Source organism: Taudactylus pleione, unplaced genomic scaffold (genome assembly GCF_031769625.1).
Source record: "Taudactylus pleione unplaced genomic scaffold, aTauple2 ptg000004l, whole genome shotgun sequence".
Taxonomy (NCBI): domain Eukaryota; kingdom Metazoa; phylum Chordata; class Amphibia; order Anura; family Myobatrachidae; genus Taudactylus; species Taudactylus pleione.
The window spans coordinates 3,303,700-3,330,173 of record NW_028284407.1 but is presented as its reverse complement, the minus strand read 5'-3'; the positions used below and the strand labels follow the sequence as shown (position 1 = coordinate 3,330,173).

The 26,474-nt window shown below is 43.7% G+C and overlaps 1 protein-coding gene across 4 annotated transcripts in view; it reads right to left on the bottom strand.

The window, feature by feature from the left end:
* Positions 1-26,474, bottom strand: part of METAP1D (methionyl aminopeptidase type 1D, mitochondrial) — a 227,306-nt gene that overhangs the window by 54,464 nt on the left and 146,368 nt on the right. For all 4 annotated transcript variants that reach the window (XM_088470801.1, XM_088470873.1, XM_088470936.1 and 1 more), the window contains one exon: positions 3,233-3,396. In XM_088470801.1, the coding sequence (XP_088326927.1) occupies positions 3,233-3,396 (164 nt within the window). The remainder of the gene's footprint in view (positions 1-3,232; positions 3,397-26,474) is intronic.

Genomic DNA, 26,474 nt, shown 5'->3' with positions numbered 1-26,474 from the left:
GTTCCAAAAAATATCAAAACATTTTTACCACAATACAGTTTCCAGTGACACATTTATAATATACATTTTATTTAAAAGGACTGACTACAAATAACTTATAGTCTTCTTTAATTCAACTCTCACTGCCCAAGACAGCAATGCACGGGTACTTAAAAATGTTTTGAAAATATTAATTAGGTCTGTAAAATGTAATTTCCAATATAACCAAAATCATTTACTTATAAGGTGGCCAACAATTTAAAGTGTTAAAACTTTTTCATACTTATATAATAATTGAAAGATTCTAAATGGGTGGTTGCATAGGGATATCTTCATTTCTTTATCTATCTATCTATCTATCTATCTATCTATCTATCTATCTAACATGATGTTCTCTTTTATAAATGAGCAACCTATAAGCATTTCGGTAATGGGTGGAGCCTTATCATATTTTAAGCTTAGTTATGTGTATGAGATAAAATCTGTAACATAAAAACATTTGTATTATCTTTATAATCATACACATATCAATTAAAATGTACATGGTTAGCACCGAAGCAACATATCACATGATAATTTACATTTGTTTTAGTTTTGACGAAAAAGTAGGAGTTTCTTAACATTTATTATGTTCTCCATTGAAAGCACAAATTAATTACTTGTTTATTAAAATACTGAGTTAATGGTTTTAATATATTCTTATTTTGTTTTTTTGTGTGGCTTTTTCTCTCAAATATAAAATACATAAGACTTTCTGAGTTATGGTATCAGAATATTCATCAGCAGTAATCGGAATTATAAAGTGAAAAAAAAGACCAATTACCATTTAAGCATGCCAGACAATGACACAAAAGATATGGCACCCGTCTGTAGAAATTTAAATGAGAATCAGTTTGGATACATTTGTTTTCAGAGATGAATTAATTCCCCCCCCCATTAAAATTTACACTATGCAAGTGAATTCTCTGCAATCCAATGTCCCTTTAAGAATACCCATGCCACCTTTTTAAAATGATGATTTATTTATTTATTTCTGTTAACACCTTAGATTAATGCAGTGAATATGAGGGAAAAACATTGCCTATACAGAAATTAATCAGAGTTTTTTTTTTTTTTAAAAAGCAGCTACTATTCACCTGGGTGTTGGCGTAATGTGTGGGACCCCATTTTTTTTTGTCAAGTCGCACACACACATACACACAAAAAAGGAACAAAGGTCAGCACCCAGCCGCTACTTGAATGTGAGATTTTTCTTTTTATTCCTCTTGATGTATAGCAGGCTCTGTGTTATTAGTCTTAATGATAGAAAATTGTAGTGTTGATACAAATTTTTTTTTTCAAAGTAGTAGGCGGGAGTTCCATTTGTTAGTAAGTTTTTTCTCTGACTAAAAGCCACGGACAGTACATTTATGTAGCGGTAAAAGGCCTACAAGCTCTTTCCATAGCAGAGCTAATTATTCCTACTGTGACCTTACTGATCTGCGCTGTTCCAAGAACATCTCATCTGCGCGCCTGTTCCTCTGTGTAGATGGTGTCAGGGAATATGAAAAAACCCTATAATGAAACCATTTTCATGAAGGAGAAAGGCTACAGGAGTTGCACTTGCTACAAAGAGGCTCAATTATATGAGTAATTGTGATAATTTTCTACATTCATATCCTTCAATGGGGGGAGAAAAAAAAAAGCCACAAGAGAAAATTACTTTAACAAGAAAGTGCAGAGTAAAAAAAAGGAGGAATAGACAAAAAGATGAAAAAAAATAAAATAAAATAAAATTATCATGGAAAAAAGTTAATAAAAAATAGATCTGGAAGGAGGAATAGAAAGATAAAACGAGGAAACAACAGATATGCTGTGAAGCTCATGTGCAGCTGGGTTGCACAATTAAATTGAATTTTTTTTTCCTGCAGTTGATGAATGTGACTACCGCAAATGTGCCTGTGTAGTTAGCTATCATTTGTTGTTCCGTGACAGGAAAAGGATAATTACCTCTCAGAAAGAATCAAAGGCTGACATGCCCTTTAGACAAAGCTATGAATGCAGAGCTCCATACAATGCCTGAATAAGAATTTCATAGTCTCTGGCCCTTTCCACATAAGAATACATTTTGTTAAAATGCAAAAACGCCACCAGCAAATTTGTTTGAACCCTAGGTGTTCGAAAATACGAGGTGCCCCTATCGACTCATCCCTTTTGCAAAAATAAAACTGCATTCTGAATTCCATTCCATTATATTCATGGATAGTAAGATAGTGAGATATGCATTAAATTTCTCTTCCCAGTAGGGGTCTGATTCAACATTTCCTATAAAAGAAGAAAAATACACTATCCTTTTTTTCCCCCAGATGATAGTTAGCCTATAATTTAAAACTGTCAAAAACACAATTTTGTGCAAAGTCTACAATAAAAGCTTCAGAGATATAACCCAAAGAGGTTTTGCTAAAGTTAGATTCAGAATCAGTTACAACACTTCTATAGCAATAAATACATATAAATGATACATTGAGGGTTTTTTTTTCCTTCATTTTATATACTTTTCTCTGAAGTTACATTGCAACGTCCATGCGGAAAAGTGTGTCTTAATTGTATAAGGCAATGACGAACAAAACAAGTGGATGTCTATTTTACTGGCTTGCTCAGCAACAAAGAGTGTAAAATGTATATTTAGTGATGATTTATATATGCACAAGGCATATAATAATAAGCTAACATACGCTTAGAATCCTATATTTTTCGTAATTATTTATATTTTATAATATTACAATAGGAATAAATATATATATAAAATATAGATCATATAAATATGTGTGTGTATATATATATATATATATATATATATATATAAAGAAATATATATATATATACACACACACACAATACATACATGTACGCACAGCATACGTTATTCTTTTTTTATTTTTGCAACAGGTGCACATTCACTTGTAGGCCAGGTATGTTTTTCCTGCTCAGCTGAGATTGTTCAGTTCACAGGCAAGTCTAACATTTAAGTCAGTTATTTTATACACATCTTCCTCTCTTTACGCAGTTACCTTTACTGACCCAAACGTAATTCTCTTTTTAAAAATCTTTCTTACCCAAAGAGCAGCAATACAACCTGGTCTTTCACACACTGGTATCAGTCAAATGATGGTTTTGAATCATAAAACATGTCATCAGCTTATACCAGACTACCAATAACCTGTGTCCCACTTGCCATCCTTCCCTTTGCTTGTCACTACATTCCGTAGGTCACCTGATTGTGTTTCCGATTACAGAAAAGGGAGCTCCTGGTTTGCAAGCTGCTATTGCCTCATCTCTGCATCTTCTGGCAGTCTCAACTAGCTTTCGTCCGTCTTCATCCACGTTCCCCACAAGGAACGTTTCAGATGTGTCCCCGTGGTATCCGCCACTATACACCTAAGTCAAAGAGATTTATGCAAATATAACAATTCATAAGTGTTATGTCAATACTGCAAATTATCCTAATTTAACTCTCTTATAAATTGTGATCAATTCAAAAACTTAATTACAATTAGATGCAATGTAAGTTATGGAGTCAATGTATGCAGGGAAATCAGTACAAAATAGAAAATAAAACAATAGATGTTATACAGCAAGACATGCTTCCTGACAAAGCCAGTTTTCCTAAATGCAAAAAATCAATGGGCAAATGCTTCAGATGTTTAGCTTAATAAAAATGTTGGAGCTGAAAAACAAACCTGAATTCTATAAAAGCATGGGAACAGGGATGCAAAGTGCCCCCTTTAATTCTTCAGATTAGTTTCAACTTTTGGTGAACTTTAAAGATTAACCCTCTACCTGCCGGTGATGGTTGCATTGTTCATTAAAGTCGTTCAGTGTGAATCATTGTTGAGGGGCATTCATTCCGATGTCTGAACGAATGCCCGTCGTCGCTCCAGTGTGTACCTAGCATTACAGTGCCAATTGACTGTGCTGAGAGCATGTGGTATGGGTTACTTCCTAAAATATTCCACACAAAAAGTTAAACAGTCCTTCAAGTCAGTGTCTCCCAAATTCTGCCCTCAATGCGTCCATCCTAACAGTCCATGCTAGAGCACAGGTGGATTGATTAGAACCTGATATTTTGATTTAACCATTTGTGCAGAGGCATGGATATCCTTAAAACCAGGACTTCAAGGGAGCTTTTGAGGACAGAGTTTGGAAAACACAGTGTTCTCTTAATTTAATATTTGCTTGTTACTCTTAGCTTATATACATAATTCTGCTGTGTGTTCTCAACAGTGGTCTAACAGGACAGATAGATGGTTAGGAGAATTACAAGTGTGTGTTTTTTTAATACAAATCACCAGTAAGCTAATGACATTACTATATGCACCATATATTAATATTTTCAGCTCTAACGTTTGGTTTGCAAAGAACACTAAATTGCATTGCCTTATTCTTCAGTATGTCCATGATAACATACTGTATTGACAGCAATTAAAGCAACTGTTCACAACTCCTCACAGTACAATGCCCACAGTTAAAGGGTTGGTGACTGTTGAACAATCCCCACAATTAGGTATCAACCCCAACGGATCCCTTTCCCAGGAGCACTCCTACATTCTCATAGGTCCACTTTGCCTTATAACATATAAGGCTATGCCTAGAATGAGCTACTTTGGAACAATTAACTGGGCAAACTTTGGTACCAATGGAGTAATAGTAAGTTCCACTTACAGATACAGCTGCTTACTATAGTATTGAATAATCCTGCACATACATATATTTATTGAATAGTCTTGAATGCATAAATAAGAAGTCAAACTCATTGAAACGATGAAAAGAGTTAGGGTGAGTCAATATAGGCAAAGGGCCTGCTCCAGAGGTGTATGCTAATTCCATCGCCACTGCGTATCCGTGCGCTGCGGTATTATGAAAATATGCAAATGCTGCAGCCGCCAGGGCTTGTACAAAGACGAACCATCGGTCGCACCAGTGAACATCTGAGCAAACCCTACAGCTGCTCAGAACGTCCATCGGAAGTAAACGGCCAGAGCTAATGCAACCGTGTAAGAAGACGCAGTCACCGGCAAAGACACGCCCAGAAAACGGTCGGTACACATCACCCTCCCGTTACCGCCCATAAACGCTCGCTGACTGTCACTCACTCTGGATCGAGATTGTCACTGTGGACGGCACTGGCAATCAATTCCGGGGCATTCGCGCACTGTGACGCATACACACGCGCAGTACAACAAATAAAACTCTTAACCCCCCTCCACCTCTAAATCAGGCACAATATGCAAATGAGATGCTCGTTCAGGAGAACAGTCCGCTGGGAAATTCCATTGACATACTCAAAGCATGAAACAGGCCAGGGGAGGAGGCAAAATTCAGTTACATAGTACAAGGGTTATATTTAGTAAAGGTACATTTTAATTGATTTTGAGCAATTTAAAACCAATCAACATCGATGTTGTGTTTCTGGGGCTAAATCACACATTTAATAATACTTAAAAACAAAATAAAAAATAGTAAATGGGTGATTTAGGCCCAGATATTCAATGTCAATCAATTTTCATTGATTTTTAAATTGATTAAAATCGGCCTTCGGTAAATATACCCCATAGTGTGTAAAGCATAGACTGAAATGGTTGATACTGTATACAAATGGTATCTCTCAGAAGTCCTGTCTCCGTAATAGGGTAACAACAACAGAGACAATCATGTAGCATCAAAAGGGATCCATAAAGTGATTTGGGGGGAATATAGCTGACAACCAACTCTATGGACAGTACGAGGTTTTGTAGATATGTCCCTGTGAACAACTACTTAGTTCTGTATTATTGCATGATGCCAAATAACAAGCCTGATTCAGGATTGTACGCTAATGCAAACGCATTTTGGGAATTTTGCCGCCTAGCAATTGCTAAAATATGCAAATGCCTCAGCCCATAAAATTTGGTATTGAGGCGCCCACTGGAGTCCTCACAGCTGCGTACACAAACGCAGCATTGGACGCAGATCCTGAAAACATCGACTCCTCGAGTGAGTCTGTGGTCACTGAGAATGGCCGCGGTAACTGAGATGCTGAGGAGCTTTGTTCTCTGCGTGTGCCATCGCAGACGCTGGCTAGTAACGGCCCAGGAAATGGCCCGACGCGCCCGCGTTTTGGCCGGAACTGCCTGTGACCACCCACAAAACTGTCCATCAATTGCGAGTGAGCACCAGCGCAATTCACTTGCCACGCAGACGCAAGGCAGCTTTGACGCACGTGCAGACCACCGATAATGCACCACCTACCACCACCCCCAAACACTTACTTCCTGTCAATCACTCTGCGATGGGTCTGCGTAATGTCTGTGATTGTAGTGAGGCCTTCACGCCCAGCGATGCATACACATGCGCAGAACGCAACAATCGGCCGTCTGCGTGTGTAATCGCAGTTGCGATCGATAATGACTCAGGCCCACAGTCTGAATCCGGTTTTAGGCTCTGATTAAGTCTAACAGTAATAGGGCAATAGTTAGGGCATGTTCTCACCACATCTTTTGGCCCCCCGTTCTCATACTTGCCCCTCCCCCTTTCAGCGCCGGTCACGTGGATGTGACGTCACAGGTCCCCTGCAGCCCCCAATTCTAGTCATAACCCTCACAGCACCCCTCACCACAGCCCCCCTCACTCTCCTTATCACAGCCCCCATATCCCTCTCATCACAGCCCTCCATCACATCTCAGTCCACCTCATCACAGCCCCCTTCAATCACAGCCCTTCATCACAGCTCCTCATATCCTCTTCACAGCCCCTCCATCACAGCCTCTACTCATAGACCCCTCCACCACAGCCTCTCCTCATTGCCCCCTCCATCACAGCCTCTCCTCATAGCCCCCTCCATCACAGCCCCTCCTCATAGCCCCCTCCATCACAGCCTCACCTCATAGCTCCCTCCATCACAGCCCCTCCTCATAGCCCCCTCCATCACAGCCTCTCCTCATAGCCCCCTCCATCACAGCCCCTCCATCACAGCCTCTCCTCATAGCCCCCTCCATCACAGCCTCTCCTCATAGCCCCCTCCATCACAGCACCTCCGCATAGCCCCCTCCATCACAGCCCCTGCTCATAGCCCCCTCCATCACAGCCCCTCCGCATATCCCCCTCCATCACAGCCCCTCCTCATAGCCCCCCACAGCCCCTCCATCACAGCCCCCCACTTAGACTTTGGTGGCTCCAACAGCGTCAGCAGAAGACTGGCGGCGGGGGACAGGTCTCGCAGCGACGTCGGCGCCGGGAACCCTCCTGAGCACTGCGACGCACCTGCGCAGGCAGCTGTGTCTCAGTGATACAGTCTGCCCGGAGGCTCTCTGGGAGTGGAGGCGGGACCATGACGTCACATGGTACTCGTGCTGTGCTCTTCTGGGAGCGCTGTAATCAAGTAATTTTTTCGGGCAAAGGGGCCCGTCCGCGGGCCCCTTGGGTCCCGCTATCCCCTAGGCGAGCACCTAGGATGCCTAGCAGGAAATCCGGCACTGGTGATGGCAATGGAACAGGTGACCCAGCTCAGCTGCCACGTTTCATACTGCAGATAACATAAGGTACAGGTGAAGTCTCCCATATCCAAAATACTTGGGACCAGGGGTATTTTGGATATCGGAATATTCTGTATTTTGGAATATTTGCATACCATGATGAAAGGTCCCAAATCTAAACACAGCATGCAATTATGTATTATATACACAGCCTGAAGGCAATTTTAGACAATATTTGTGATAATTTTGTACCATTGAACCATCAGAAAGTAAAGGTTTCACTATCTCAGTCATGCTAAAAAAAAATCTGTATTTTGGAAAATTTGGATATGAGAGACTCAACCTGTATCACACGTCTCCTCAAATCACATATGATATGTGACATATAAGGGCCCATGAAATTCTCACTTCAGAACTGGTACTATGTTCCTTCATATATATTTCTGTACAACGCTAGGTACACCTGCCAGTGTTTCTCAATCTCCTCGGTGTGTTCCAGAATATAAGAAAACCATAACTTGATAACAGAAAATACTCTTTCCACCTCCTTATTATCATCATCATTTATTTATATAGCACCACAAGTGTTCCGCAGCGCCTTACAAAGTACAACAAAGTAAACAAATAAGTAATTAGCGACTTACAATACAATACAAAGCAGGACATGGATAATAAGCATTGTTATAGTAGCGACCTTTACACGCACATAAGCAGCCAAGTGTTAGTTGCCCTAGTGGGGAGAAAGAGATAAATTAAATTAGGGAGTAAGGAAAGCACAAGAGGGTAGAGGGCCCTGCTCGAAAGAGCTTACATTCTTTAAGGGAGAGGCAGACAAACAGGAGTGACACAGATGGGGTAGGCAGGAAGGAAGGAAGATTTATCAGCAAGTTAGGATGAGAGCTGGAAGGCTTTAATGAAGTAGTGGGTCTTAAGAGCTCGTTTGAATGATTGTAGAGAGGTGCAGAGTCTCATGGGGAGAGGGAGGGAGTTCCAAAGGTGGGGAGCAGCGCGGGCAAAATCTTGGAGGCAGGAGTGGGAAGAAGTAAGCAATTGGCATGAAAGGAGGCGTGTATTAAGTGAACGAAAGTAAAGCTACCATTTACTTTCCATCAAGGAGGACACTTAAAGAATTTAACTTAACTCTCTTAGCATTATACCCTAGATCTAACTGACTAAAATCCATATATACATAACCCCCCCCCACATACACTAAAAGTCCTACATGCATTTTTTTAATATCAGGTTTTAATTCATTTTAGACTATGGGCCTGATTCAGACCCACTCGCGAGCGGCTGTCCGCTCGCAAGTGGGTCGATGGTCTGCACTGAGCATGCGCACGACGGAGGGAGCTCCGTCGTGCGCATGCGCCAGACACGACGAGCGAAGGACTTTCCTTCGCTCGTTGTGTCCGATCAAAGGGGGCGTGCTGTCAATGTTGATTGACAGCACGCCCCCTTTGGTGGGCGTGCCAGGGGCGTGCCTCCCTGACGGGGGCGTTCCCACGGGAACGCCTCCCGTCAGAAGCCGGCCCACTGACATCACTAGTGATGTCAGTGGGAGTGATTTTGGCTCTGATATAGCCAAAATCACTCCGGAGCTTGCGGTTGAAAACCTCAACCGCAGGCTCCGGCTCGCAATTTCGATGGTCGCGATGGTCACGACCATCGCGGCCATCAAAATGCACGCTCGTATAGCCTGTGGGTGGTGACCCACAGCTATACGAGCGTCCAGGAGGACGCTCCATGAAAATGGAGCCCGGCCCTCATGCAGAGCGTGCGCTCTGCTCAGAGCGTACGGCTCTGAATGAGGGCCTATGGGCCTGATTCAGACCCACTCGCGAGCGGCTTTCCGCTCGCAAGTGGGTCGATGGTGTGCACTGAGCAAGCGCACGACGGAGGGAGCTCCGTCGTGCGCATGCGCCAGACACGACGAGCGAAGGACTTTCCTTCGCTCGTTGTGTCCGATCAAAGGGGGCGTGCTGTCAATGTTGATTGACAGCACGCCCCCTTTGGTGGGCGTGCCTCCCTGACGGGGGCGTTCCCACGGGAACGCCTCCCGTCAGAAGCCGGCCCACTGACATCACTAGTGATGTCAGTGGGAGTGATTTTGGCTCTGATAGAGCCAAAATCACTCCGGAGCTTGCGGTTGAAAACCTCAACCGCAGGCTCCGGCTCGCAATTTCGATGGTCGCGATGGTCACGACCATCGCGGCCATCAAAATGCACGCTCGTATAGCCTGTGGGTGGTGACCCACAGCTATACGAGCGTCCAGGAGGACGCTCCATGAAAATGGAGCCCGGCCCTCATGCAGAGCGTGCGCTCTGCTCAGAGCGTACGGCTCTGAATGAGGGCCTATGTCACCTATTTGTGCCATACTACGTATGTACCGTATATACTCGAGTATAAGCCGAGTTTTTCAGCACAAAAAATGTGCTGAAAAAGTACCCCCTCGGCTTATACTCGAGTCAAGTGTAGCTCTGACCGGACGGAGTTCGGTCAGCGCTACACACTGCCAAACACACAGCCGCCGGAGCCGGCAGCTGCGTGTTTGGTGTAATCAGACTCTCAGCGGCTGCTGCTGCTCCCACTGCGGGAGCCATCTTCCGGCTCCCGCAGTGGGTGATGGGAGACACGTCGTCATGACGACGTCTCTCCCATGCAAAGCGGCCGGAGGAGCGGAAAGCGGCAGGACCAGGAGCGGGAGTTTAAGGTAAGTGTTTCTTTTTTTTTCACGTCTCTCTCTACTAGGGGGGGGGGGGGTTTACAGGGGGCACTACCAGGGGGCGATGACTACAGGGGGCACTACCAGGGGGCACTACCAGGGGGCGATTACTACAGGGGGCACTACCAAGGGGCATTATCAGGGGGCGATTACTACAGGGGCACTAAAAGGGGGGTTTACCACTGGGGGAACTACAAGGGGAGGATTACTACAGGGGGCACTACCAGTGGGGGATTACTACAGGGGGCACTAAAAGGGGGGATTACTACTGGGGGTACTACCAGGGGGGGATTACTACTGGAGGCACTGAAAGGGGGGATTACCACTGGGGGCACTACCAGGAGGGATTACTACTGGGGGCACAACCAGGGGGAATTACTACTGGGGAAACTAACAGCTGCTGCCATTTCCCACACTAGGCTTATACTCGAGTCAGTACGTTTTCCCAGTTTTTTTGGGTAAAAGTAGGTACCTCGGCTTATATTCGGGTCGACTTATACTCGAGTATATACGGTAATTTAATAATCATTCACTGTAACCATCTGATCTGATCTCAACCTATTAGAGACTTCTATATCTGACCTGTCTCCGAATGACAAATTGAGGTCTCAACAGTAAAGGGTCTGATCTTCAGGACGCAACTGGAAGCAGAACTGCAGGTGAAGTTAATTGTGACTGGTCCAGGGAGTACTATTTTATTTATATTGTGTGTGTGTGTGTGTGTGTGGGGGGGGGGGTGTATGCATTTCCTGCATATTTGTGGAAACAAATAATTAAAGACCTTTGATTTGCTTCTGGTACCTCACCAGCAAAGAATGGCATTAGCCCTTAGGTCCATGCTGCAGATGGAATTACGGATGCCGCCATGGTTAGTCAACAGACAGGTTAACAGCAGAGAAATTATATGGATCTAAACACCAATGACGATAGATATAAATTCCCCAATTGACCAAAAATATTGTTCAGATTATTCTCTTCAGATTCTGGCCACCATGGTAGTTCCCAACTTCTACAGTATGTTGGAGTTCAGTGGAGCTGGCGCACCTTCTTCCTATGCAACCTGGTTGGCTCTCGGTCTTAAAAGATCTTCCCAACACTGCTCTTACCTAGACCCTGGCAATTTCCTCGCATCTACACTTTTGAGCCATCAGTGAGCTCTCAAACAGGTGATTATGGAAACTCTTAAACTAGGTCTTGGGATTTTCTAGCTCCCAACAGTGTTTAGTGGAATCTCCCCATGCTACCCTTGGCTGGGCATTTAGCCCAGATTATTGGCTATGCTGTTTACCTTCAGTTTCACTCATTGCTGATCCTATCGGTCCCTCCTCTAGTCAGATCTGCCATTATCTTCTCCCATAACTGCTTCATCATCTGGTCTAATTTTAATAGCGCTCTAACTACCATGTTATAAAGTTATTTTATTTTAAGAAGGAAGTTTCATCACATGAAGTTTTTGTTTACAAAAAGATTACCCATGAAGGTTACCCAAGGATTTCACCTTAGCAACTTGTTTATAATATATGCTACCAGACTGATAAATTGTAAACAAGGCAGAACATTAATGTAAGCACACGGCTGGTCAAGTTAAGCAAACATCCTAAGAAAAAAAAAAAAGAAGATCAATGTACGTAAAAACGCGAATCTATCAGAAAACAGACTAATATCAATCTAAAGCCAGACAAAACATCCAGTTGTTTGAAAGCCATTTGGAGATAATAAATCAACTCTAGGGGGTTAGCTGTAACTTAAGAGAAGCAAAAGGCCAACCAGAGCTGCACATGTGGTAACATCTTTAGCGGTCTTCCCATCATGCAGATATAAGGGAGCTTTGTTTGCATATGCTTGACTTCAGAGTTAATGTAGCCACAGGCAAAGTTTGTTAATCAAACCAAAGGCAAACTCGCTTCCGATGCCTGAAATATCCCATTGCACTCATAGGCTGGATAATTTTAAACCAAGGCAATCACGGCTTACCCATAAGGAAAATAACTTGACAGTCCTGCTAAAAACTCAAATCCATCTATCTTAACTATTTTATTTTTCTGTGGTGTAATAAGCAGCCTCGTCTCGTGACCTCTCCCAGTCAGTGATATAAGAAGCTTTTTCTAAAGCATGCAAAATATCTATGTCATCGGCCACAACTGTGGGAGATGAAACACAGCCAGATGTAGAAGAAAAAACATTAGCCTCAAAAGACGGCTGATCATAGTGATCAGACTGATTACTACTAGTGTAAATAGTCATAGTCGTTTTTTTTTTAAGTGTTTATCGACGGTCAGTAAGCAAGTAGCAAGACAGAGGAGGAAAAAAACAGATACAGAACAATAAAAATTAAATACAATCAATGAATTATAACAAGTGATCTTCACAAGTGACCGGTTTTACGTTAATAAGGTAAAAACAGCAGGAGGGGAGGGAAGGAGTGGCAAACCGCATGGAGAGAGAGAAAGCGGGTTGGAAAGGGAGGGGGAGGCTGAACCAAACGAGCAGCATAAAAGAAAAAATATTAAGGATTTTTATAATTACAGAAATGGAGAATATGAGGTACATAGTGAGTGCCATGGGCCCCAAACTTTATCAAATAGAGGGATTCTTAACCTTCGGGGAACTAGATGGGGTGCGACATACCCCAACGAGATTTAAACTCAGAAAACTTTTTAAAACATACTGCGCGCAAGTGACGTTGCCAGCTTGCGTACTGATGATGGCGGTTTAGTGCGGCGAGCACTGGCGCAGCGAGTACACGTGCATTATGCGCGTGTGGACATCTCATGCCCCAACTGGTTCGGCACCTGCCTTGATGTCAGCCAAGAGTGATCTCATTAAGACTTAGCTGACTAAGTTTATTTTAACTACTTCTAATTGTTCTAAAGTTTAATTTTTACTAACGATTGTGATTCAAAGGTGTGCCAAATAACTTTTTTTTTTTAAAGTTACTAGAAGACTTGTAAAATTATGTTTTACGAACTAAACTTATTTTTGTTTTCTTGTTTTAAAAAATTAAAGAGTTTATTCCCTTTATATTATTTTGTTTTATTTTTATACCTTAAGGGACAAGAATTGATGTTATGACAGTATGAATTACTGTTGTACTAAATTAGTATACTTATGGTGAAGTACAACACGGGGTATGGGATACACCACATGGTTTCACCATGTTGATTTTTTTCACCTGGTTCATGGAAGGAAATATTGGTGGTCATGTATTCCGTTCCATAGATGTACCAAATCCTATTAGTGACGCTTGGAGTGAAGGAGGCTCAGGCTTTTTCTTATCGGCCGCAAGCTGGCAGGAAGTGGCGGCAATAATGTGTTGCATTAATTTGTGTTGGTGATGAGATGCTGATGGAGGACTTAGAGGACAGAAAAAAGAATTTGGGATCCATGGGCACAGTTATATGAAGGGTGGAAAATATTACTTTGTTAATGTCTTGCCAGAAACCAGCAAGCTTAGTACAATTTCACCAAAAGTGGAGGACTGTGCCTTCAGAAAGATAGCTCCTCCAACATCTATCTAAAGCGTCTGTATATATTTTACTGAGAGGAGATGAGTTCAGCCTCCCAGGCTACCCCGTGAGGATCGCAGGAGGATGAAGCAGGAGATGTCAGTCCAAAGTATAAAGTAGTAATGTAGAAGAGTGTCTAAGACACTGTTGTCAGAGGACGATTGGTAAATTTGTATGAAGATTTACTGATAATTAAAATTTCTGAGTTAGAGGAATTGAAAGACGTGTTTGTTGGAGATGACAATTTTGATCATTTAAATAGCTTATGCCTCACGCCAGCCATGGACCAAACGAGTGTAGAGATAAACCTGGGGAAAAGTTAAGGCTGTTGTAAACTAGAATGATAGGAGATGGTGATTGAGACAGTCACAAATGCCGGTTGGCACAAGACCCAAATTGTCAAGGAGAAGGACAAAGTCAGTTGATGAATAACTGTTTTGGGACACTACATTCGTGGGAGCCAGAGGAAAGATGAGGCAGAGTATAAGGCTAAGTCTTATACATTGATCAGTGACCACACTCTGTCAGAGCCAAGGCAATTCTAAAGTACACTGAGTGAGCTGTGCTGCCATGTAGTAACTTTTAAAATCAGGTATAACTAGGTTGCCACCTTGCAAGGATAGGAGTGCCTGGAGCCTCGCACAAGGAGGTCTACCAGCCCAGATGAAAGGCGAGGTATGATATTTTAAGAAGTTTAAATATGTATGGAGGCACAAAAATTGGGAGAGTTTTGAAGAGCTACAGATACCGTGTTCATCTTTATTGAAATAATATGGCCAATAAAGGAAACAAATAGGTGAGACCAGGTATCAAAGTTTTATTGACCTGGGAAAGAAGCTACAGGAAGTTAGGTTGGAGCAGCTGATGGTATCTTAAAGTGATGCAAACACCAAGGCATTTTATTTTGTAAAGATGCCAGCTATTCCAAGGAATGTAGAAATTCAGGACCACCAGTTTTGAAGTGATGCTCTTCTATCCCAAAAATCATCCATACAGATCAATCTCCTCAAAGTGACATGGAAGTGAATGAGATGGATCAGTGACTGCCAGTAGCATGACATCTGTGTACAGAGTGATTTTGTGCTGAGTGAGCCTTATTTTGATACCTGATATCTCTTGATTGGCACGAATATATATCGTAATACAAAATTGAGAGGTGAAAGGGGGCAAAGCTGTCTTGCTATTGGCTATCCCAAAAGGGGAGGGGGTGATGTTATTCACAGAGACCATTGCAGAAGGTGATCTATATAGAGCTGATATGACGTCAAAGAACATAACAGAGAAGCCCATTACCGAAGCACTCCAAACACAAATAAAACCCCTCTCACCACACAACCTCCCATTTCGCTTTACCAAGCTTGAGGAAGCACACATATTCCTTTGTGACGGCCAACACCCTTCAGCCTTCTGAACCACCTTTCCAGGCATGTATTCTTCATCCCCCTTGAATATGGTGTGTTCTGGCAGAGGAGCAACTATCCTTCTTTTCTTGCGGACACCGGGTTCTGCTCTTATCTGCTGCCCCACAGAGAAAGTATCCCTCAATGAGCCAGAGCGACATCCAAGCGGTTTAGAAAGAAGTACTGGGACCGGACTTTCTTTTTGCAGTATAGCTTGCACCGTGCCTCAGGAATGCGATACGGTCGCTGCTTTACGCCCACTCTTTCAGGTATAATTATGTTGTGTTCCACCAAGGTAGTGCGTCCCGACAGGGAAGAAAACACACCCTGATTATTGCGAACTAAGGCTTTGGCTTTTTTTCGCTGTTCTGCTGCCCAGGTGTCCGCCAGCGGAACTTCTGTAGGGCCAAGTGAACTAGAGCGGCCCGCAGGAACCAGAGGGGTGGCGGTTTCCAGCACATCCATGGCAACATCTGTATTGGGTATGATACCTCTGCAAATATTTCTGTCTGGCCGTAACCGGGCAAAGTGTTGCGGATTTCTTTCCTCAGACATTAATTGCGCAGAGGTTCGCTTTCCAAAGAGGACAGCACATGCTTTTCCACTCTTCTCCCTTTTCCGAGGTAGGGTCTTTGAGACTTTACATTGCATTGTCCCTGTGGTTCCTTCACGAGCTCAACAAATCTGGGAAATAATGAGAGGATAGGGGAGCTTAGGACCAACCGGGGCGACTACCTCATAAGTGTACCCCTTTATGGTGAGGTCCACTCGTACTAGGGAGAAGTTTTCTGTGGACGCATGAACGCAGAGTACTTTAACTAACCCTGGCACCTTTACCACTGGCCTGGGTAGGACTGCCTCTGAGCTCAGGTTTAGCTCACTCCCTGATTCTCTACTAGCTTGTAGTTCTCAACCATTCAGTAACACAGTTTCCCACATTAACAGGGGTCTGGAATCCAGGGGTACCATCATGCAAAAAGCGGGGTACGCAGCGCCCATACTAGCAACCCCACACTCCATAGGCTGTTTTTCTGGAACAGTCCTGTCTTATATGACCTAGCTCTCTGCACTCATAGCAAACGACCCTGGCATCTCCAGCGTTGTTTCCTTGAGGAGGGATGACAGTCAGGGTCACAGGCCAACGGGGTGCCATCTTAACGGGTCGCTTATTACCTGGTTTCTTTTCTGGCATTTTTGTCATATTTCTTATGGTCTCATATCACTCCAACACTGTACTTAATTCCTCTAGATTCTGAGGATCAGCGTGTATGACCCAGCGCTGCATATTACGCCCTAGGGATCCTATATGCTGGACAACAACCACCGTCTCTACAATCTGAGTGGCAGTACGCTCTACTGTCTGGAGCCAACTCCACCCCTGTCTGGCGAGTTCTGCAACCTGCTTCTGAATAGGGACCCCTGGTAGTAGAGTCCATTTGTGGAAGCGCTACACTTTTCCAGGCGGGATGGAGACCTGACCGAGCTAGAATGGCACTTCTGACTAGGTCATATTTCTCAGCATCAGCAGAGGACAAATCAGCATAGGCTTTCTGAGCCTCATCAGTGAGATAGGGGGCAAGTCTGTCAGTCCAAGAATCTGCTGGCCACTTTAAACGATGTGCAACCCTTTCAAATATCAGCAAATATGTCTCTGGGTCATCTGAGGCAGTCTTTTTATTTAGATACCCTGCACCTGTTGTGCCCACTGACTAGGTCAGTAGCTGCAACATTTGTTCCTCTGTCTTTTGGTGAGAGGCCAACAAATTTACTATAGTGCGAAAAACTTCCTCCATTTTTACAGTGGGAGGTGTATGTACAAGTGTAGGTGCTTTTATATAAGAGCAATGACAAGCCAGTATACACAAATATATATATATATATATATATATATATATATATATATATATCTTTCCTTCAGTAAGCAACTGTTATTCAACTTTTAACACAGAAAAAGAAAACACTGCTTTTTTTCAACAATGCAGGGGTTAAACAGCAGTATGTGTGCTCTGCTCTGCTCAAACAGGTGGACTTAATTACACAGCTTGCACTAGCTGGTGAACATACTAATTAGCATTTTGATATGTCTCAAGCACCTTAGTAAAAAAAAAAAAAAGGAAAGTCACTCTTTTTTTTTTCAGTACACACATAGGGGTATTCAATATGGAGCGAAAACTCAGTTTTTGCAATGTTTTCGCACCGATTACGTCATTTTCAGAGGTTTTGGTTTTACACCGTATTCAATTTCAAAGACTTTTCGCAGGTTCGAAAAGTCTTTGAAAAAAAACGGGGATAACTTTTCACCACTGAATAGGTGGCGAAAAAGAGTGCAGAATTGGGGTTTAGGGGTGCAGGCTTAAAAAAAATAGCCTGCACCCTTCAGAATGACCCCTTGAAATGATCTGTGTCAAAAAAAAAAAAATCGGGCCACCCCAAAAAAAGCACTTTGAATTTGGGGGCCAAAAAAAAAAATGTTGGGGGACAAAGTTAAAAAATAGTGAACTTGACTCTGGGGGGGTCCCCGAGTATGCCCCAGGTGTTTTTTTCATTGCAGCTGCTTGCAGCAGGTGGGTTTTTCACAATTTTTTCAAGTCACTTTAGCAACTTTAAAATATGCTGACCCCCACTTTCAAGTACCCCAAATTTGCTGGGCATAGTTATTTTTCCCCCAAAAAAATTCTAAATGCTCTTCTGCATCACTTTCTTCAAAGTCGCATTTATGCACTTGCCGCGGCTATTAGAAACCCCGACTTCCTTCAGTAGTTAAAAATGGGGGTACACATAGTGATCCCCCATGTCTACACATCTTTAGCGGGGTCCCTAGAATATTTCCCGAAAATTACCGTTTTTGTTGAACCTGTAAAAAAAAGTAGCAAAAATGTACAAAAAAAATGACATAAGGTCCCCCCCAAAAGCCAAACCAGTCCCAGGCTTGCCAGCCAGTGGTGGTTTCTAAAAATACGGGGAACAAAATGTCTAGGGTTCCACTGTATTTTAGAAACCAACACCAGGCTGCAGGGACTAGTGCTGGTTTTAAATATAGGGGGCAAAAAAGACGTGGGGTACTCCCTATATTTAAGACCAGCACCAGACCCAACTGACCGGGTGTAATGCCACAGCCCGGAGACCCAATCACCGCGGCTCCAGGTCAAAAGCATTACACCCCAAGTCGGTCAGCGCAAGCCGGTGATCTCGGGGGAGTCGGGGACCCCCCCAAAAAGGGTCCCCCCTCTCCCGAGCACCACAGGCAGCACCACAGGGTCTCCAGCACTAGTCCCTCCAGCCTGGTGTTGGTTTCTAAAATACGGTGGAACCCTACACATTTTGTTCCCCGTATTTTTAGAAACCACCACTGGCTGGCAAGCCTGGGGCTGGTTTGGCTTTTGGGGGGGGACGGGACCTTATGTGATTTTTTTTTTGTAAATTTTTACTACTTATTTTTACAGGTTCAACAAAAACTGGAATTTTCGGGAAATATGCTAGGAACCCCCCTAAAGATGTGTAGACATGAGGGATCACTATGGGTACCCCCATTTTTAACTACTGCAGGAACTCTGGATTTCTAATAGCCACGGCAGGAAAAAACACCTGCCAAAGCTATGTAAAAACCAGATTTTCTTTTGCAGGCAAAAATAGGGGTACCCATAGTGATCCTCCATGTCTGGACATCTTTAGGGGGGTCCCAGGCATATTTCCCGAAAATTCACGTTTTTATTCGTTAATGGGGTCAAGGGTCAATTTAAAAAAAACAGGGATAATTTTTCAATTCACTACAGCAAGTGAAAAAAAGTGCAAAATTGGGGTTTGGGGGTGCAGGCTTTTAAAAAATAGCCTGTACTTTTGGGAATGTCCCCTTAAAAGGAAATGATCAAAAAATATTGTTTAAAAAAAAATCGGGACACCCTAAAAAAAAAAAATTGTTGTGAAAATATAAAAAAAGGAAAAAAAAAATGCCAAACTAACTAAATTAATTCTGGTGGGGTCCCCAAGTATGTGGCAGGTTTTTTTTTCATTGCGCAAAATAGCGGCAGGTGCATTTTTGCAGAATTTTTAAAACATAACTTTAGGGACTTAAAAATATGCTGGTACCCATTTTCATGTACCCCAAATTTGATGGGACCACTTTTAAAAACGAAAAAAAAAGCTAAATGCTCTTCTGCATCACTTCTTCAAAGTCGGGAAAAAAACACCTGCCGCGGCTATTTAAAAACCCTGACTATCTTCTGCAGGCAAAAACGGGGGTAGCCATAGTGAACCCTGAGGTCTGGACATCTTTAGGGGGGTCCTACAATTATTTCCAAAAAATTCCCATTTGTTTTCGCCGATCCAAGTATCGCCGGGTCCCGTTTTTGATGATTTCATATTGAATACGGGGATAAGCGGGAGCGTGCACGATACTTTTTCGCTGGCAAAAGCTCCGATGTGCGGCGAAATTTTCGACAGCGAGGTTAACGTTTCATATTGAATACCCCTCACAGTGTCCTTAATATAACTGCTTTTTTTCTTGTTCACTAACCACACTCACGTATACCGACCGTTTTGCCTTGTTAGTTCCATTGTTACAATGTAGGCGTCTAGCGATTGTGCTGCAACACAGCAGTGCAGGTCCCCGTACGGGCCACCACATGAAATATGCGGTATTGAAATGAGGACTCCAGACAGGCGGGTACTTGGTAAAGCAGTGTCTTTTAATGGTAGCAGACACTGCACCTTAGTGTGAGCATAGGCCTGGATACACACCGGCACATAACAGAAAATAAGCAAATAAACATAAAAGTAAATGTCCCAGCACTCCTTGTGTTAATGTCTGTGGACCTTCCAGGTCGAGGCACCCTAATGCTAACCACCACCCCTGGCCTATCGCCTGGCCATTTTGTCCGGCATCAGTAGCAAGGAGCATCAGGTGTGTGGGAGTTTTAAACCCTTCCCGTGCACCAGTGACTAGTTGCAGCTGAGTCCTGTGTAAATATATATATATATATATATATATATATATATATATATATATATATATATATATATAGAAGGTGCTTGGTCAATCCTAGGAGAGACAAAGGCGGCACTCTGGGACTTATGTGCAAAACGTATTTACTTGAAACTGACTGACGTTTCTTTTTCAAGTAAATACGTTTTGCATATAAGTCCCAGAGTGCCGCATCTGTCTTTTCTAGGATTGTCCAAGCACCTTCTATATGACTACTCCCTGGGAGGGCACCTGGGCATCCTGTATATACTTTGGACTGTGAGTGCCAATTAATTTTGTGTGATTATATATATATATATATATATATACACTGTATATATATATATATATATATATATATATATATATATATATATATATACAAAATTCCCTTAATTTGTTGGATACAGTAAATATACCAGCTGCAACCCTCTATCGACCCCCTGTTAGATGGGTAACCAGAGATAATGTAAATATATAAGAAGAGAGGGCGCTCAGATCTTAATTTTTTAAAAAAATCAAAGATTGTATTATAAAAAAACAATCAAATATCCAATTATTAAAATCTGATTCTTTCTAAAATAACAGATCATAGATAGATGAAGATGATGAAGGATCTTCTGAAAATGAACTTTCTTTGAGGTATCATCAGAGATTTTTTTTTTCTCCTTCCAGCAGGAAAAATGGATAGCGAAACGAAGCAATTTTCACTCAAATTGAGTTTTTACTGAAAGTATACCCTCACACCAGAAAACACCCAGACAGAATAGGCCAAAAAGGCCACAATTAGTACTTTAAAATGTTTATTTAACAAATGTTTGACAAAAACAGCAATACATAGCAAGAGACTGTCAATTCAGCTTACATCAAGTGCGACGTTATATATAGACTGTAACCGGGTATGGGGTTGATCAATCGCAATAACACGCCATGGTCAATTTCTCAGCGCATATTCCTGATGCCCAAATTCAACCAATCCAACCTAAGATAAACACATAGGGCCCGATTCTGATGTGGACGGTATTGCATAGCCGCAAGGAAGCGTCTGTGCAATACCATATCACAAAATGCAAATACAGCAGGAAGCGTCTGTAAGAAATATACGCCTCCAGCCTGCATCCCCTAACCGAGTGCTGCGTCCCAAGGCGGTCGCAGCCCTCGGCCAGTTTGCATAAGCTGAGCTTACTCAGACTGCCCATCGCAAATGGTCAGCTGGGTCCAGAAAGTCTGCGTCCAACAACACGTCCCTGTTTTGTACAATGGTCCTGGTTTCTGACCCCAAACACCGCAGCATGTGATCACTGTGATCCAATGGGAATCTCAGGTTCTCTTAGGCTTCTAACCTTACTGCTTCTGGACTTTCCTCTTGCCAGGGTTTCGGGAAACTGACATGTCACACTTACTACTTTTCCTTGGGTGACGGAGTTTATAACATGCCCCTATAATGTGTAGTTTTCCAAAGAACATAGAATCATTACCTGAGTATTCTCCACTCGCCTCCAAGCTTCATGGTAGGAATAGTAATGAAGGTATGATGTGCAGTGTTAGGCTTTGATAATGCCGCCGGTCAGAATCCCGGCAGCGTAGTCCTGAGTTAAGGATCTAAGTGGATCCACGATGAAGTGTATAAGGAGTGGGAAACTGCAAAGAAGGGCAGTCACCTATGTGGTCAAGAAAAGGATAACTGGAAATTATAAAGTAAGGCCCAAGGTTCCCAGGTCTTCCAAAGAGGAATACAACATTTAATTTATCATAAACTCCATTTGAGGGGGGTTCCAAAGACTAGACGTGATGTTGTGGATAGTAGGAACAAGAGGATGTCTCAGTAGGCAGCTGAAATGATATGCCTAAGCAATTTATGCTGGTGATGGGTCACAGAACGAATATTTACAGGAAGGAGAAAATACTTTGGTGAAGGTGAAATATCATTACTCAAAAGAGGGCTGATCAAGTTCCGAGTGTCCCGCCCGAAGGAACAATCTTAGGGCAGCTCCATCATGTGTAGAGGAAAATACCATCATTATGACAATACCTCCAACAAGACCAAGAAACACAGGGAAACAATTAATATAAGCACGATGGAACAGGGGGCCTGATTCAGCAAGGATCGCTATTGCAATCGCGGTAGCAATCGTGCATGCAGTTCTGCTGTGAAAGTATGCTAATAATTGCAATTGCAAAGCACTCTCACTGACAACATGTAGACGCCCACTTCCCCTCTCGCACATCCGTAATACCTTGCAATCCAGCCAAAACATCAGTAACATCGAAGTACATCAGAGCCTCTCGCACATTTAAGGCAGGTCTGACCCTACCACTAAATTGTCAAGTTTCCCGCAAGCAGTGAGAGCTCATGCTTCATATGCCATCGCAGTGGCTAATATATGCACGCTCCTGCAACAGCGTTCAAGCGCACTGACACACCTGCGTTTCCCTGACCACCCCACCGTCACCACTCTCAACTGGTGCTTCCTGACAATCACTCTGCGATAAGTCTGTGTAATCACTGCGATCGCAGTGGCTGGTTCATACACGTGCACCGTGATGCATACGCATGCGCAGTCCGCAACAATCGGCCGTCTGCGTACGCTTTCGCAGTTGCGATCGATGCTGAATCAGGCCCAGGTTACCAGTAGTATAAAAAAAAAATTTATAACTATTTTCCTCAATTTTATCACAAACGGAGCTGGTGGCGTGTAATAACTCCCCATTCTGCTCCATCCAAGTCTCTCCCAAATCTCTTTCCCAGGAAAGTTCATGGAGTTTTTTGGTTGACTAATCCGTGGGGTTGAACTCATGATAAATTACAGGAAAAAGCCTTTTGGCTTTGAGAGCCGGAGAACAGACTGTTACGAGTCCTAGGCTTTTCAATTAATAGACCAAACCCTGGAAGAGACCAGATTGGTCCAGATAATGCACTGAGCCAATTGGGCGGAGAAATACTATAGTTTGAAGTGAGGTATACCAAAGCCACCTCCCCATGTTGACCGCTGCAGAAGTATTAAATGCTTCCTAGCTTGTGTTTTTGCACAAATAATTATAAATTGGATATTGGGCCTGATTCAGACCCACTCGCGAGCGGCTGTCCGCTCGCAAGTGGGTCGACGGTGTGCACTGCGCATGCGCATGACGGAGGGAGCTCCGTCGTGCGCATGCGCGAGACGCGACGAGCGAAGGACTTTCCTTCGCTCGTTGTGTCTGATCAAAGGGGCCGTGCTGTCGATGTTGATTAACAGCACGCCCCCTTTGGTGGGCGTGCCTGCCAGACGGAGGCATTCCCAAGGGAACGCCTACCGTCAGAAGCCGGCCCCACTGACATCACTAGTGATGTCAGTGGGAGTGATTTTGGCTCTGATAGAGCCAAAATCACTCCTGGCCTTGCGGTTGAGTTTCTCGCGGTGGCGATGGTCAAGACCATCGCGACCATCATCCTGCACGCTCGTATAGGCTGTGGGTGGTGACCCACAGCGACACGAGCATCCATGATTGCGGTAGGAAAATCCTACCACAAGCACTGCGAGCAGTTCAGATGCCTGTTGATGTACTCGATTAATCAAATAAATAGCGGAGATGACGTAGGATGCGAACGGCCAGGGGGCGTCTTTACAAAATAGCGAGCGCATGTTTCGTTCGCCCGCTCAGACATAGAGGCGTCAACAGACCGCAAAGAGCGAGCGCTCAATTTAAATAGCCGGCCCCTTTTTCTGAACGAGCGAGCGCAAATAGCGTCCAGCTCTGAATCAGGCCCTTAGATTGTAAGCTCCACTAGAGCAGGGACTGATGTGAGTGGCCAGATATTCTCTGTAAAGCGCTGTGTGCGCTATATAAATAATCGGTAATAATAATAAAGCACTGCATTTAGAATTTGAAAACATGCAGTGAGATACGAATCAGTAGGAAAAGAATACGTCTTAACAGCATTAATAAAACCTATCGCAGAAATGTAATATTGATTCAGAATTTCAATATCCATCGTTCTCTGAAAAAAAACAAGGCAGGGATAATGGCTTGAAACAATCAACTGTGCTGCCTGGTAATTAAAATTCCCAAATATTAGATTTTTAGTTAATAACAATGGCAAATGTCAACAAAAAGCAAAGTACATACAATTTCTGGTACAGGTCTATAGATTTTTTTTTTGTATATATACATATAGACAGAAAAATAAACAAAAGGAATAAGTAATGGGGGAAAGATAATAGGGACAGGCATACAGCGATCACAGATCCTGGGTAGATGGGGATTGCATGTGCCAAACATAAGGTACTAGGCAGTGGTCAAAGTGGGGCGGTATACGGCGGTATGAAATACCGCCACTTCCCGGCCCCACTTCATTTTAAATGCAGATGAGAATGTACCAGCGCTGGGATCCAGTATGGGATCCCAGCGCTGGAACAGCGGCGGCTATGTGTAGAGATGTGTCCCGCAGGGGACACATCTCAATCGGGGTAGCGGAGGCGCTGGCATGTAGCCGGGACAAATTACCGGGTCCCGGCTGCACTAGAAGCACCACCACCACGCACTGGGCGGCCGCCAGCCAATGAGGAGGCTCGCGGCCACCAGCCAATGAGGAGGCTCGCGGCCCCCAACCAGTCAGGAGGCTCGCGGCCGCCAGCCAATCAGGAGGCTCGCGTCCGCCAGCCAATCAGGAGGCTCGCGGCCGCCGGCCAATGAGGAGGCTCGCGGCCGCTAGCCAATCACGAGGCTCGTGGCCGCCAGCCAATGAGGAGGCTTGCGGCCGCCAGCCAATGAAAAGCTGCCAAATGGCAGCTTGTCATTGGCACGCATCGGCGCCAGATAACTGCAATGAGGAACAGAGGCTCACGGTGGCTCTATTCCAGCAGTGCAGGTCAGAGGGAATTAGAGAGAAGGGAGGGGCAGACAGAGGGAGGCAGGCAGTTAGTATTGTAGGGGGTGAAAGAGAGGGAATCAGTAAGTGAGAAGGACAGGGTGTGAGAGAGGGGAGCAGGCAGGGAGAAGTGTGTGTGGAAGGGGGGGGGGTGAGACGTACAATGGGGTGTAATGGAAGCAGGGGCCCAAAGGGGGGGGATTCAATCTCCATACCCCCACCTCTAAATCCCCACTTCGAGCACTGGTACTAGGTGAGTAGTGGAATCTATATTGAAAGGGAAGGAGGAGGGATAAGAATATCCAGGCTGCAGAAAAGGGGAAGAGGATCGAAGTGAATGTCCAAAAGATATGGGTAATAAGTCAGATCTGATTTTGAGGAGTAATCTAAGGGGAGGTTGGGCCATCAGGGAACTGTATGTGGATGACTTTTGAAATTGCAGCCAGCTCAGTCAGACAGAGGTGAATTCATTCAGACAATTCTTGATGAGAGGGTAATATCACCAATGGTTTTCTTTTTGCCTGTCCTCTCCCATAAAGCACAGATTTGTGATGTGCATGGGCTATTGTAGTCTTTAAGCGATTCCTCCATCTCTGCCTTAAAAAAAATTGTCTGCCAAGGTTGCTGTAAGCCCCTCGGTGGCCTCCTTAGCAGGCACTATCCTTGCAGAGATGCTCAGTTTTGGAAAATATCTTGTTGTAGACAGATTCACACTGGCACACCCTTACTGCCATCCAAATGTTTCTTCTGCAGAGTACTATGGTGCTTTATAAAACAACAACAATAATAACTAGGGAATCCCAGCAATAACTGCATTAGTAATAGAGAATATTATGGATTTTAGGGCGAGGCCGTAATTTGAGGGTATTTGTCATAAAAGAGTTCTTCTAAATATGGTGGAACAACCACATTGGGCAACATAACTTTCCATTGTGACAGCAGTCTGAAAAATGGTTGTTAATCTCCTCTACCAAGAAGTGTAGGGTACCACAGTTCACACATTGCATGTCCATAGGACCCAAAGAGTAGTATTGTGGCGAATAGGTCATGTCCAATGCAAGCGGCATATCAGTTGAGCTTATTATATGTTACTATCTTTGAACTGCACGCTCTGGGCGACCTGTAACGCTTCCACCACATTGATGTCCTTGAGGCCAACCTCTAGGCATGTTTGGCAAGGTGAAAAGAATAATGAAATAACACAGCAGTTGGTGATTGAGGTCCCTGCAAGACGCGCTGATATATTTGGCTGCAAATAACTGTCAATGTTTCCAGACTTCCCAGCAGGCCACATGTTCCAGGTCACCCAGCAGGTGCACAGGGAGACTTCTCCAACTGTCACATTTTCCAGCGCACAATGGTGATGCATTGTAAATAGCGGATGGATGTTTTGCCACATAACTCCAAAACGAAACAACCAATTACAACGCCAATATTTTTCTGCAAATCTACAGACAAAGACAATTAATTTGGTATATGATGTGTCCTGCTTAGACGCCATCATAGAAATATGTCACTCATAAAAGTAGTCTTTCAGCTACCCAGCAAACTTTTTCATGATGTTGCC